This window comes from Prionailurus bengalensis, chromosome E1, assembly GCF_016509475.1.
Source record: "Prionailurus bengalensis isolate Pbe53 chromosome E1, Fcat_Pben_1.1_paternal_pri, whole genome shotgun sequence".
NCBI classification, from domain to species: domain Eukaryota; kingdom Metazoa; phylum Chordata; class Mammalia; order Carnivora; family Felidae; genus Prionailurus; species Prionailurus bengalensis.
This window is the reverse complement of record NC_057347.1, coordinates 10,949,223-10,963,539: the sequence shown is the minus strand read 5'-3', so window position 1 is coordinate 10,963,539 and position 14,317 is coordinate 10,949,223. Positions and strand designations below refer to the sequence as shown.

Here is a 14,317-nt window from a genome sequence, read left to right as displayed (position 1 = left end):
TCGTTTTAATGCCGAATCATAGGGAACTCTTGCTGGAGACGTTCTGAATGGCAGTCCAACCCGGCCCGTATAGAACCAGCGGTGCCTGTGGCTTGTTTGAAATGAATGCCAGGGCCTTCTTCACATGCGTGAAGGGCTGGAAAAGCACATCACAGCTGCTGTGGGGCCGACAGCAGCTTTAAGACACTACTGAGTTTAGGACATCTAAATCAGAGAGATACTAAAATATGACCGAAATTGGCTTGGGTATTGATTAAATACAATGCGTATTTTTAAAAAATGACAAGATATTACGGTGACGGTTCTAGAGATCATTGGTCTGCACCAGGATTCTTAAGGAAATGATGAAGAGGAGGGCCACAAGTGTATTTCTCTAGTGTATGTAGAGATCCCATCCTATCTCATCAATTTTTAAATAGGAACTTCTAGAGTTATCTTCTTCTTCTTTTTTTTTTTTAACTTTTTAATGTTTATTTTTGAGAGAGAGAGAGAGAAAGAAAGAGACAGAGTGAGAGTGGGGAAGGGGCAGGGAGAGAGGGAGACACAGAATCCAAAGCAGGCTCCAGGCTCAGCTGTCAGCACAGAGCCTGATGCGGGGCTTGAACGCACAAATCATGAGATCATGACCTGAGCCCAAGTTGGACGCTTAACCGACTGAGCCATCCAGGTGCCCCTGGAGTTATCCTGTTTCTGATTCTTGAGTTGCATCCCTCCTCCCCCTGACCTCCCACCCGACCCCAGTGTTCTTCTTAGTGTCTTTGATTCCAGCCACTCTCTTTACAGAAATGAGATATGGCAGGGGATGAGAAATCAGGGACAGGGTAGGGGTGTATAGCAAGGGAGTATGGGGGTGTAGGGCAGTTTGATTCTTTGTGGTTCCACAGTGGCCCTGATGTTGTTTTCCCTTAGTGGTTCAGGAGAAAATTACTGCAGAGTTTGGAAGCTGGAAACTGGATATGGGGTATGTTTTCCCTTCCGCCTGATAGAGTCATTTTCTTCTAAAGTGAAAAATGAAACTTTATGTTGACCGTGGCAGTGACAGGGACACGCATGTGTGTGTATATAGTAATTCTGACAATACTGGTCAGCCCCTAGCTTCCCTGGGCCACCAGCCTGGTCCTTGGCCCCTCTGCAGGGGTAGCCCTTGTTGCCAGCTTGCTTTGCGCCCTGTGTCCTCCCAGACTTCTCTGTTTGTATTCGCCTCCTTGTCTATATACATAGTTACAGATGTTGATTTGTGGGTGCTTTTTTTGGAAAAAAACAAAGAACAAAAAACAGTTAACATATTGTTTGCCTTGTTCTGCAACTTGTTCTTTTCATTGCTACGCTGGTGTCTGGAGGTCTTGCCATGCTAAGATTCATAATTGCTACATCGTAGTTCTGAGTTTAGATCAGTGATGGCCAGTAGAACTTTCTGTGATTGTGAAAATGTTCTAGCCGCTGTCTAGTTTGGTCACCACTGGTCGTTGCACGTGGCTAGTGTGACTGAGAACTGAATCATTTTCTTTGAGTAAGATCAAATGGCTACGTGTTTAAATGTTTAAAGCACAAGTTTAAATGAGCCACAGTTTTTTCAACCATCCTCCTCTTGATTGGATATTAGGTTGTTTTAATTTTTCACCCTTTTTTTTTTAAAGGGCTGTGAGTGTTTTATCTTCTTGTTTTTAATGTTTATTTTTGAGAGAGAGAGAGAGAGAGAGTGCGTGCATAAGTGGGGGAGGGTCAGAGAGATGGAGATAGAGAATCCAAAGCAGGCTCCGTCCTGTCAGCACAGAGCCTGACACAGGGCTTGAGCCCACAAACCACGAGATCGTGACCTGAGCTGAAGTCGGACACTAAACCAACTGAGCCACCCAGGTGCCCCAATTTTTCACTCTTTTAGATGAAATATTTTACTTAAAAATTTATCATTAAATAATGCTGCATTGGAAATTCTTGTACTTACCTTTCTGATTACTTACATATTTTTTTGAAAAATGTTGGGAAGTAGAATTGCTTGATAGAAAAGTAATCTACATTTTTAATGCTTGAGTAGATATTGCAAAAATCTCAATTTTCTGAAAATTTAATATTTTAATATGATCTCATGAAACTTGCAGTTCTCCGAAGGGGCTGTATTAATTATACGTTCACTAACAGTACATATGATAGTGTCTATTTCCCCGTGCACTTAGTTTTGCAAGTTTAATGACCAAAACAATGCTGTATGATTTGAATTTTTCCCTTTCTTGAGTTTTAGTGGGAGGGTACATCTAGTGTGTTTTTGGGGGCAGGCAGGAATTGCCCCCACAGTGTCTCATTTTTCTGCTGTGGTTTTGAAACTTCCGCATGATGTGTCTGGGGTAGATCTTCTTTCCTTTCATGTCACTAGATACTCCCTGGGTCTCTTTCATTCTCTGGGCATTCCCCCCCCCCCTCCCCCCCCCCCCCCCATTATTTGAGTATCTCATCTCTTCTGTTTTCTCATTCTTTCCTTTGGGACCTGTTAGATGTTGAAAATTTTGGATCTAGTTTCTGTTGTTTCACTTTTTGTTATTTGGTCTTTTTCAAGTTTTGCGTTGTTATATGTAGCGTTGTGGGAAAATCCCTTGGCTGGAAGACCCAGGCTTGCTTATCTGTGTCCGTTCTGCCACCGTAAAAGCCCGTTAGTGAGTTTCTTATTTCCGCTGCCTGGGTTTCTTTTTGGTTCTTTTTCTTTCTTTTTAATTTTTTAAAAATGTTTATTCATTTTTTAGAGACAGAGAGAGACAGAGCACAGGCGGGGAGGGGCAGAGAGAGAGAGAGTGGGAGACACAGAATCTGAAGCAGGCTCCAGGCTGTGAGCCATCAGCCCAGAGCCCAACACCGGGCTTGAACTCATGAACTGCGAGATCATGAACTAAGCTGAAGTCAGACACTTAACTGACTGAGCCACCCAGGCGCCCCTGGTTCTTTTTCTTAACAGCCAGTTCTTAAAGTGTACGGTTTCCTGTTGTAGCTCCTGGGGAGAAAATAGACCTGTTTTCGTTTCTTTCTTTCTTTCTTTTTTTTTTTTAAGCAAACTTTACTCCCAACAACTCACAACCCTGAGATCAAGAGTCTCATGCTCTACCAACTGAGCCAGCCACGTATCCCTGAAATAGACCTGTTTTTATTAAAGAGTCCTTTCTTTTAAAGTCTTCTTTTATTTGCTTTATTAACTGTTTTCCTTCATTGTCACTTCTCCTCTTGGCTGGGTTTGCGCTGTTTGATGATATTTGGTGAGAGACAAGGAAGTCCATAAAACAGTTTAGGAAGACTTCCAGTGAAAATAAGGAAAATGCCCATGTGTGTTTTTTGCTCCCTTACTCCTTGGTAGTGTTGGACGAATTAGGCTGCCCTATAAAGATACCGATCCGTGTGGTTATGCTGGGTATTTTTGCATTAGAGCGTTCTTCAAATAAATCAGTGTTCTGTTTATTTACTAAGTATTACTTAGTGCTTCCCGTGTACTAGGCATTGTACAAGGTGTTAGATGTTATTAATGCTTATATAGAAATTCATTGATATACCGTAGTTGTGAGAAAAAAAGTGAAGAGGGTATATTGAATGAAATAATACCATTTAATGAAGTGTCTGAATGTCAAGAACGTAATTTGAAACTATGGCCAGGATGAAGTCAGAAATAAATCACTGCACAGCTTAAAAAGAGTTTTGTCTTATAAACTCTCAGAAGTCGATAATGGGTATATCTTCAATTACAATCACTTCAAATGTTCCAACAGTAAAAGGCTGCAGAGTAGACTGATATTTTAGTTATTTTCTTAAGAGTTCTTCCTATCTTTAAAAAACCCCACCATCCTGACTATCCTTTAACAGATTGGTTTCTTCAAAATGCCATGACTCAGATATGGGAGTCATTCGTATGGAGTGTACTAATTTGGAATGTGACAGTTGCCTTGGATTCAGGTTGGGTGCATATCATCCTTGCACTGTGAAATTGCACGTAATGGGGATTCATGAGAGGAATTCCTGTTGACTTTATAAAAACGTCTTTATACCCCATTATCAGTATTCATTGGCCCCTGGATATCAGCTAATCACCGATTAGCATTACTTTTTGTCTTAAGTCTGTGAGGCTCATACCTCCATCATATTTTTTCCTAGGTTGTAGGAGTTTCTTCATTTTCCAAAGGGGAAATTTACTTTGAACTTTTTCTCTTTTTGGAAGACTTTTCATGTGACCAGATGACAGTTTTGAGTCTAGGAATGTTCCTTTTTATTGACTGTCAGGTGCTGGCGTGAACAGCCTCTGGAGTAATCCCTGACCTCTTAATCTGTCACAGATCCCGGACTACAGGAATGCAGTGATCGTGGCCAAATCTCCAGCCTCGGCCAAAAGGTAGGTGGGAGCTCATGACTACTCCTTGGGTCCATGTGGAGAATCACATCCCCAGTTGGATCCTGGACATTCTGGATTCTGTCTCAGCGGTTCCCTTAATTCTGTGGGCTTTTAATTTTTTTTTTTAAGCTTATTTATTTTGAGAGAGAGTGAGTGAGTGCACGCGCACAAGCAGGGAGGGACAAGAGAGAGAGGGAGAGAGAGTTCCAAGCAGGCTTTGCACTGTCCGTGCAGAGCCTGATGTAGGGCTCGAACTCACAAACTGTGAGATCATGTCCTGAGCTGAAGTCAAGAGTTGGATGCCTAACTGACTGAGTCCCCCAGGCACCCCTGTGGGTTTTTAGTTTAGAAGATTGTCTGCTGACTCCATTTAAAAATTTTTTTTTTCAACGTTTATTTATTTTTGGGACAGAGAGAGACAGAGCATGAACGGGGGAGGAGCAGAGAGAGAGGGAGGCACAGAATCGGAACCAGGCTCCAGGCTCTGAGCCATCAGCCCAGAGCCCGACGCGGGGCTCGAACCCACGGACCGCGAGATCGTGACCTGGCTGAAGTCGGACGCTTAACCGACTGTGCCACCCAGGCGCCCCCTGACTCCATTTGAAAAATGATGATGTATTTTCGTCTTTTTTTTCAATCCCAATATGTGACCAGTAGTCAGAAACTTCCAGGTGTAGGGATGCCTGACCTAGTTCTTGATCGGCAGCCACTCGTCGGTCTTCAGATCTGCCCTTTAAAATACCAGTGAATATACTTTGTGACTGTTCACTGCCTTTTATTAGAAGAACTCAGTAATTTATTAACAGAATTATATCCAGCCAAGAGGCCACTTACTGGTACATGTTAAAAGGTGACATTTTACTGAGGCCTACAAATAGGGCAGTGCTGAGGGTTCTGTGTAACCTGGAGTAACTGATGAATCGGTAATACAGGACTTAAAGAGGCTTGGGGTTGAGAGGATTTCCTACGCCAGCGTTTCCAACAAAGCGGGAAAGGGAGAGAATAAAAGCAAGTGTTGGAAGAAAGGCTTTTTCCTAAAAAAGCTCTTTTAAAATTGTGTCCCGCAATTATCCTGCCTTTGGTCACTGGATCCCTGTTAAGCCCTGTGGTGTGTAAGGAGGCCACAGGCACCTACCTCTGGCCTGGGCCTGCAGACCGTTGCTACTAAAGGATGAGGAGAGCTCGCGGACGATAAGCCGCTGGTTTCGAAGGTATTACGATAAGTAGTTTTCCGTGGTAAACGAGGAATGACATTGGGTCTATTAACAAGGTTGGCATTATTGCTAAAAACATGGAGTTGTGTCCAGTGCAGCCAGTGCTGTGTCCACACAGCGCTTCCGTTAAGAGTCTTTATCAGCAGAGTCTTGTCCATTTGATTAAGTTGGAGTCAACTGTGACTCGTTTTGGAACATAAGATCCCATTTTTCCAAGCATGGTGCTGGATCAGATTTAATTTAGTAATTTGTTTTTCTCTGATACACATGGTTTCAGTTGTTGTGAAGGTGAAAATCGTAGAACATGGAACTGATCGTTTTAAAGTCTACAGTTCATTGGCAGTTAGCGCCCTCACAGTGTTGTGCAACGACCACCACTCTCTTGTTTCAGAACTTTCTCATCACTCCGGACCCGTTAAGAAATCACTCTCCATTCCCTTCTCTCCCCAGCCCCTGGCAACCGCTGATCTGCTTTCTGTCTCTGGATATGCCTCTTCTGGACATTTTATATAAATGGAATCGTACACTGTGTGGCCTTTTGCATCTGGTTTCTTTCACTTGACACAATGTTTTCGGGGTTCCTTCACGTTGTGGCCTGTGTCAAGATCTCATTCCGTTTTATGGCCGACTACTCTTCCAGCCTGTTTAGCCATCCACGTATTGAGGGATGTTTGGGTTGTTGCCACCTAGTGGCTGTTGTGAGTAGCACTGCTGCAAACATTTGTGTACCCATTGCCGTGTGGACGCGTGGTTTCCTTTCTCCTGGATGGATACCTAGGATTGAAAGCGCTGGGCGTATGGTAATTCTAGGTTTACATTTTTTTTTTTTTAATTTTTTTTTTCAACGTTTATTTATTTTTGGGACAGAGAGAGACAGAGCATGAACGGGGGAGGGGCAGAGAGAGAGGGAGACACAGAATCGGAAACAGGCTCCAGGCTCTGAGCCATCAGCCCAGAGCCCGACGCGGGGCTCGAACTCCCGGACCGCGAGATCGTGACCTGGCTGAAGTCGGACGCTTAACCGACTGCGCCACCCAGGCGCCCCATACATTTTTTTAAATGTTTCTTTATTTTTGAGAGAGAGAGTGTGAGCAGGGGTGGGGTGGAGAGAGGGAGACACCACCAGGGCAGAGCCCAACCGGGGCTTGGACTCACGAACCGTGAGATCATGACCTGAGCCGAAGTTGGATGTGCAACCCGCTGAGCCCCCCAGGTGCCCCCTGTGTTTACATTTTTGAGGGGCCGCCACACCATGTCACATTCTCACCAGGAACGTACGAGGATTCCAATCTCTCCACGTCCCGACCAACGCTTATTTGCTGTTTCGTTACTGTTCCAGCCATCCTAGTGGGTGTGAAGTGGTGTCTCGTTGTTGTTTTGATTTGTATTTCCCTGGTGATGAATGATGTTGAGCGTCTTTTCATGTGCTTCTTTGGAGAAATGTCTACTCAAGTCATTTGTACTTTTTTTTTTTTTTTTAAGAGAGAATGAGTATGAGCTAGGGGAGGGGCAGAGGGAGGGAGGGAGGGAGGAAGAGAGAGAGAGAATGAATCCTAAGCAGGCTTCATGCTCACTGCGGAGCCTGACGTGGGGCTCCATCCCACGACCCTGGGATCGCTACCTGAGTCAGAATCAAGAGTCAGATGTTCAACCGACAGCCAGCCAGGTGCCCTTTTTTGCACATTTTTTAACTGGGTGGTTTTTCTTTTTGTGGTTGAATTGTAGGAGTCCTTTATACATTCTGGAGACTAGATCCTTATCAGGTACGTGGTTTGTAAATATTTTACCCCATTTTGCAGGTTGTCTTTTTCCGTCTTGATATGGTCCTTTGACGCACAGAAGTTTTTAATTTTATGGAGTCCGGTTTAGCATTACTGTTACTGCTTTTGCTTCTAGCATCATATCTAAGCAGCCATCGCTAAACCCAGGGCATTAAGTTTTACCCCTATGATTTCTCCCAATAGTGTAGTTTTAGCTCTTAGGTTTGGCTTGTCGATCGATTTTGAATTAATTTTTGTGTCTGGAGGGAGCCGTAGGTAGGGGTCCAGCTTCTTTCTTTTCCACGTGATTGGTTGTCTAGCACCATTTGTCAAAAAGACTGTTCTTTCCCCCTTGAATGGCTTTGGCATTCTTGTCAAAAATCACTCGGCCATAGATGTTTGTGTGTATTTCTGGACTCTCAGATCTGTTCTGTTGACTGTATGTCAGCACCACACTGTTGTGGTTGCCGTGGCTCTGTAGGAAGAGTCGGATGAAAACACTCACGAGTGGGTCAGAGTGCGAGCACCGCTCCCTGGGAATCCTCTGCTGACCCAGGTGGGGAGTGGCCCTGTTACCACTGACTGACGGGGCCCCATCTGATGCCACCTCACAGGGGAGGGGGAAGGGCACCTCTTTACTGCCGAGTCGGGGTGGAAGTCCAGGTGTCCCTCTGCACTGACACCCGGCGGGGCGCGGGGGGTGATGACCGTCCGGTGGGGATGAAAAGTGCCAGCCCCCTGCTTGGCCGTCTCTTCAACTACCCTGTTGGCGGGTTTGGGGCTCATCGTTATCGCCTGGCAAGGGAGGCAGTGCAGGCCCCCTGCTTGACCTAAACTCGTGTGGGCGAGTGGCATAGCTGGTTTTTCCTGGGGTGGCCGGGGGTAGGGTTAAAGTTTTCTGACGTGGTCCTGTGGCTGGAGAAAGCAGGCTTTTGTCTGCGCTTCTTTGGTATGTGCCTCTTGGCATTTTGGGCCGCCCGCCTCTCCAGCTGCGAGTCTGGGATATGGGATAACGAGACAGAAAGACCAGAGGACTCAGCACCTTGTTATCCCCGCAGTCCCGAGGTCCCCGGCCAGTCTGTGTCTCCTGTCCTCTTCAGAGTCTTCTTAGGTTTGTTTCATGTGTAACATCCGGGTTTTCAGTTCTGCTCCGTGGTGGGGGCCTTCCATCTCGGTGGAGACCGGAGTAGCGGCAGTGTGTGTCGATCGGTTTTTTCCCACTAAATACCAAAAGAATATGATGAATTTTCATTTGACTCGCCCTTATGGATAGGCTTTTGGTAACTTTTATAATACTCAGTTTACATCTGACTTCATGTGTTGGTGGGATTTTATCATTGTAATAGCCTTTGGTTCGTTTATTTGGCATTTGTTGGTACAGTTGACTCTTTTTTTTATTTAAAAAAAAATTTTTTTTTTTAACGTTTATTTATTTTTGAGACAGAGAGAGACAGAGCATGAACGGGGGAGGGGCAGAGAGAAAGGGAGACACAGAATCGGAAACAGGCTCCAGGCTCCGAGCCATCAGCCCAGAGCCCGACGCGGGGCTCGAACTCCCGGACCCCGAGATCGTGACCTGGCTGAAGTCGGACGCTTAACCGACTGCGCCACCCAGGCGCCCCTGGTACAGTTGACTCTTGAGCAACACAGGTTTTAGCGGTGCCGACCCCCCTGTGCTTCAGAATCCATGCATAACTTGGACTCCCCCAGGACTCAACTACTGACAGACCGCCGTTGACTAGAACCTCACTGATAGCGTAACCAGTCAATTAATACAAATTTTGTATGTTACGTGTAGTATACTGTATTCTTACAATAAAGTAAGCTAGAGAAAAGAAAATGTTACTAAGAAAATCATGAGGAAGAGAATACATTTACAGTATTGCACTGTATTTATATAAAAAAAAAATTGGCTGTGAGTGGACCCACGCAGTTCAGACCCATATTGTTCAAGGGTGGGCTGTACCACACTGAGTTTGTCATTTACCCATTCAGATGTTTATTGAGAAGCTATTGTGCAGGGTCGGATGAGGCCTGAGAAGGTGCCGTCAGGGAACTTAGGTTTAGCGGCAGATGTTTTAGCTGCTATTGTAGACTGAATGTTTGTGTCCCCCCAACATTCGTCTTGAAATCCTCACCCCCACTGTGATGGTTTTAGGAGGGGAGGCCTTTGGGAGGTAATTAGGTCACGAAGGAGGAGCCGTCATGTATGGGCTCAGTGCCCTTAGGAGAAGAGACCAGTGCTGCAGGGGCCGTCTGCTCTCTGCCACGCGAGGGCACAGTGAGAGACAGAGGCCGAGTGCAAACCGGGAAGCAGGCCCTCATCTTGGACCTGTGGCCTCCAGAACCGTGAGAAACACATTTCTGTTGTTTAAGCACCCCCGGTCTGTGGTATCCAGTTACAGCGGCTGCAACTAAGACGTCTGTGTTACCTCACTTGATCTTCTCTAGCTAGGAGGCCAGCGTCTTCCCTCCCCCCTCCCTCTCTCCCTCCCTCCCTCCTTCCCTCCCTCCCTCTCTCTCTCTGTCTCTCTCTGTCTGTCTGTCTCTCTCTCTCTCTCTCTCTCTCTCTCTCTCTCTGAGATGAAGAAACACACCCAAGGGGCTGAGGAAGGCGATCCATGGTGATTGAACTGTGTATGTTCACTGGAAAGTAATGGCACCGCTAATCACTTCTCAGGGTGTTTTCCACACCAGTGATTATGGGATTTGGGTGTTGGCCAAATATGATTCAGGTGGACTTGCCCCTCCACTCGGTAGATATGTAAGTGCTACTTGGACTTTGAGAAAGAATACCAAAGTTGGAGATGTAACACTGAAGTCCAGGACTGACCATAAAGCTAAAGCAATCGTGATTGTGTGTGATTGGGAAAAGATAGAAAAATAGCTCAGTGGAACAGAACAGAGTCCAGAAATAGACCTACGCGTATCTCGAATACTGATTTCCAGCAGAGGGGCAGAGGCAATTCTGAATGGAGAAAGGATAGTCCTTTGAGCAAATGGTGTGGGAATGACTGGAAATTCATGTGCAAAATCATCAATTCTGAGCCATGTTTTACATCATATACAAATATCAACTAAAAATGAATCCCGTACCTAAATGTAGAACCTAAAACGATAAAGCTCCCAGAGGAAAACATGGGAGAAAAATCTTTGTGACTTTGGTTGGACAAACATTTTTTAAATACGACACTAGAAGTCCGTTTTATAAGAAGGAAGTTGTCACATCGTGTCATCAAAATTAAAACTACTCTTCCAAAGACTTTATGAAGAGAATGACAGAAGACACAGACAGAGTGGGAGGAAATATTGGGAAAGCCTGTATCTGATAAAGAATTTGTATTTAGAACGTGTAAAGAATCCCCAAAACTTAGGGAACTAACAACCCAACTAAAAAATTGGCAAAAGATAAACAGACCCTTTACCCCAAAGTATATATTCAATTGGCAGGTAAGCACGTGAAAATGTTCAGCACCACTTGTTATGAGGCCAGTCCAAACTGAGGCCACGGTGAGGCACCTGTACACGCCGTTAGCATGGGTAGTAGTTGAAGTGACTGACCCCACTGAGTGGCAGGACTTGGAGGCCCTGGAACCCTCGTGCGCAGTTCGTGGGAATGTAAAATGGTATAACCACTTCGGAAAAGAGTTCGTTGTTGTTGTGTTTGTAATTTTTTAATGTTTTTTATTTTTTAAGGGGGAGAGAGAGAGAGACAGAGACAGAGACAGCACAACGTGGGGAGGGGCAGAGAGAGAGAGAGGGAGACAGAATCCGAAGCAGGCTCCAGGCTCTGAGCTGTCAGCACAGAGCCGACACGGGGCTTGAACCCATGAACCGTGAGATCATGATCTGAGCTGAAGTTGGACGCTTAACCGACTGAGCCCCCCAGGTGCCTCACGGTTGTTTCTTTAGAGAGCTAAATACATGCCTGTCCTATGATCCAGCCATTCTACGCCTAGCTATTTACCCTGGAGAAAAGAAAACATAAGTCCCTGCAGAGATTTGTACATGAATATTCAAAGCAGTTTTGTAATGGTTCAGAACTGGAAACAATGCAGAAGTTCAAGTGAATGGACAAACTGTGATAGACCCAAACAACAGATTGTGGCAGTGTAAAGGGGTGACTTTGGTGTCCCATGTAAAATGGATGGATCTCCAACATGTTATCCTTAGTGAACGAAGAAAGACCAAAAAAAAAAAAAAAAGATACTCTGATTCTACTTACAGAATTCTAGAAAAGGCAAAACTATGCTGACAGAGAACAAACTATTGGTTTGCCTGGTGCCGGAAGGAGAAATTACAAAGGGGCACCAGGACGTGTCTGGCAGTGAGAGAGATTTTCCTGGTCTTCGTTGTGCTGATGGTTGCACGGATGTGTACGCACATCAGAGCCTATGAGATTGTACAGTGTAAACGTGTATAATTTATGGTGTCTTCGTTCTATCTCAGTACAATTTAAAAATCGACAATGGGGCGCCTGGGTGGCTCAGTCGGTTAAGCGGCCGACTTCGGCTCAGGTCACGATCTCGCGGTCCGTGAGTTCGAGCCCCGCGTCGGGCTCTGTGCTGACAGCTCGGAGCCTGGAACCTGTTTCAGATTCTGTGTCTCCCTCTCTCTCTGACCCTCCCCCGTTCATGCTCTGTCTCTCTCTGTCTCAAAAATAAATAAACGTTAAAAAAAAAAAAAAGTTTAAAGATCGACGCTTACTGCTTTTCTGAGGTTGTAACGCACCTTGTCTCCTGTGGTTGGTTCTCACTATGAAGTGCGTGGCCGGCTGGATTAGCAATTAAAAGCCGGGAGGCCGAGGCTTCGCGGAGTCACTGCTGTAGGCTCCCCAGTGGGCCGAGCACAGAGCAGGCTGGCCGCTGCTGCCCATCGCTGCCCCGGCCAGAGGGACACGCTCGTCACGTGGGGACTCCACACTTTGTCCTGCATCCTCACACTTGCAGGTCACCTTCTTTCTCTTTTCACGAATTCTTTCGGAAACCGCATCTGATTTATGTTGTCTTCTGTTTCTCCCGCGAACGCTGGAGAAGGGGGGCTGCGTGATTTCTGAACTGTGTCTACTGCTCTCCCTCAGGGCACAGTCTTTTGCGGAGCGCCTGCGACTGGGCATTGCGGTGATTCACGGGGAAGCGCAGGACGCCGAGTCCGACTTGGTGGACGGACGGCATTCCCCGCCCATGGTCAGGAGTGTGGCTGCCATCCACCCCAGCCTGGAGATCCCCAGTAAGTGCGCTGGCCCCTCTTTGTCACTTCCCGCTTTGGTTTTAAGGCTGACTGAACTTGTCGTTTTTCAGCTGTGAACTGCCTCTTCTCTGTTTTTGCTTCAAGTTGGCAAAAATGACTTATACTTTGCCTGGCCTGGCCTGGTTGTCACAAGTGCATTTCGGAGAGCCCCGTGGACTGTAGAGCCTTCTAGAAGCAGTCGGTGTGATCACAGCAAGAACTAGGAAAAGACTCCGTTCTGGCACTTCAGGGAACTTCATTCATTCAGTAATATATCCTAGAGAAGGGTTTAACATAAGCAAAAAAACTTTGTGTGTGCAAGTTACTCACTATAGTGTTATTTTGAATGCAGAATATTGGAAAAGTCTAAACGGCTTAGCAGAGGGGAGGGCTTGAATTATGCTGTATCAGCACAGCTAATTATGCAGCCTGTTGACATAATTGAGACTGTCTGGACACAAGAGAAAAATCTGGAACATATGGGACTGGGCAGAACACGAGAGGGTATACCTGTGTTTGTGTGAGGCCCGGGAGGGAATATGGAAGATGAAAATACTCGTGACAGGGTGGTATGGTTATGTGTGAATTTGCTTTTGTTTCTAAGAAACATCCTTCGTGCTTTATTAACATCTTCTTGATTAAAAAAATACTGCCTTTGTTTGAGTCTGATGGGGAGGAAAAACTTATCCTCTGCCCTCTTTAGGTTCAGGCTTTGGGGCCTGCAATAAAACTCACAAAAGAAGGCACCTGGGTGGCTCATTTGGTTAAGTGTCTGGCTCTCGGTTTCGGCTCAGGTCATGATCTCACGGTTTGTGAGTTCGAGCCCCGTGTCCAGCTCTGTGCTGACAGTGTGGAGCCTTCTTAGGATCCTCTGTCTCCCTCTCTCTCTCTGCCCTCCCCCACACTTGCTCACACACACTGTCTCTCTCAAATAAATAAGTAAACATTAAAAAAAAACCAAACTCACAAAAGATAGATTAGTGCGAGAAAAGACAGGGTTTAGGATTGGGGGCCTCTATACCATTTTAACAGGGGAAGCGGAAGCTAGAAAACAGGTGACTTTTAGGAGAGATGAGCGGCTCCTCAGCACGGATGGCAGTAGGATAGCTTTGTGACAGTGTCTCTTGAGGTGTGGTGCTGACCTCTAGTCTCCATGGTAGGTCAGTCCTTCCTGGTTGTTCTTGGAGTGGATTTCTGACACGGGCATTCTTTTGAATGGGCATTCTTTTGGGGGGGCTCTGCTTTTAGGCAGTAGTGGATGTCAGGAGCCCCAGTGCCTTCGGCTCAAGGGATAAGCCCTTCCCCTGAGTGTGGGGGAAAGCACGCTCCTGTTCAGTTTGGCAGTCACGTGGGCTCCATTCCGGAACACATCCCGCAGTCTTTAGACAAATCAGCTCCTTTTAACTTCTGGGTCTTAGCTTTAAATGTGGCCTTCGCTAGTGGTTTCTGGACTGCAGAAATGGAGCTGCTGGTTTCCCGTCTGCAAACCAGGGAATGGGGGCGCCTGGGTGGCTCAGTCGGTTAAGCGTCCGACTCTGTCTCAGGTCACGATCTCGTGGTCCTTGTGTTCGAGTCCCATGTTGGGGTCTGTGCTGACGGCTCAGAGCCTGGAACCTGCTTTGGATTCTGTGTCTCCCTCTCTCTCTGCCCCATTCCCGCACATGCTCTGTCTCTCTCTCTCTCTCTCTCTCTCTCTCAAAAATAAATAAACATTAAAAAAATTTCTTTTTTAATTAAAAAAAAAAATGAAAACC

The 14,317-nt window shown here is 46.0% G+C and overlaps 1 protein-coding gene across 3 annotated transcripts in view; it reads left to right on the top strand.

Annotated features, from left to right (window-relative positions):
- Positions 1–14,317, top strand: part of PRPSAP2 (phosphoribosyl pyrophosphate synthetase associated protein 2) — a 47,589-nt gene that overhangs the window by 18,134 nt on the left and 15,138 nt on the right. For all 3 annotated transcript variants that reach the window (XM_043583287.1, XM_043583286.1, XM_043583284.1), the window contains 2 exons: positions 4,305–4,360; positions 12,415–12,563. In XM_043583287.1, coding sequence (XP_043439222.1) covers positions 4,305–4,360; positions 12,415–12,563 — 205 coding nt within the window. The remainder of the gene's footprint in view (positions 1–4,304; positions 4,361–12,414; positions 12,564–14,317) is intronic.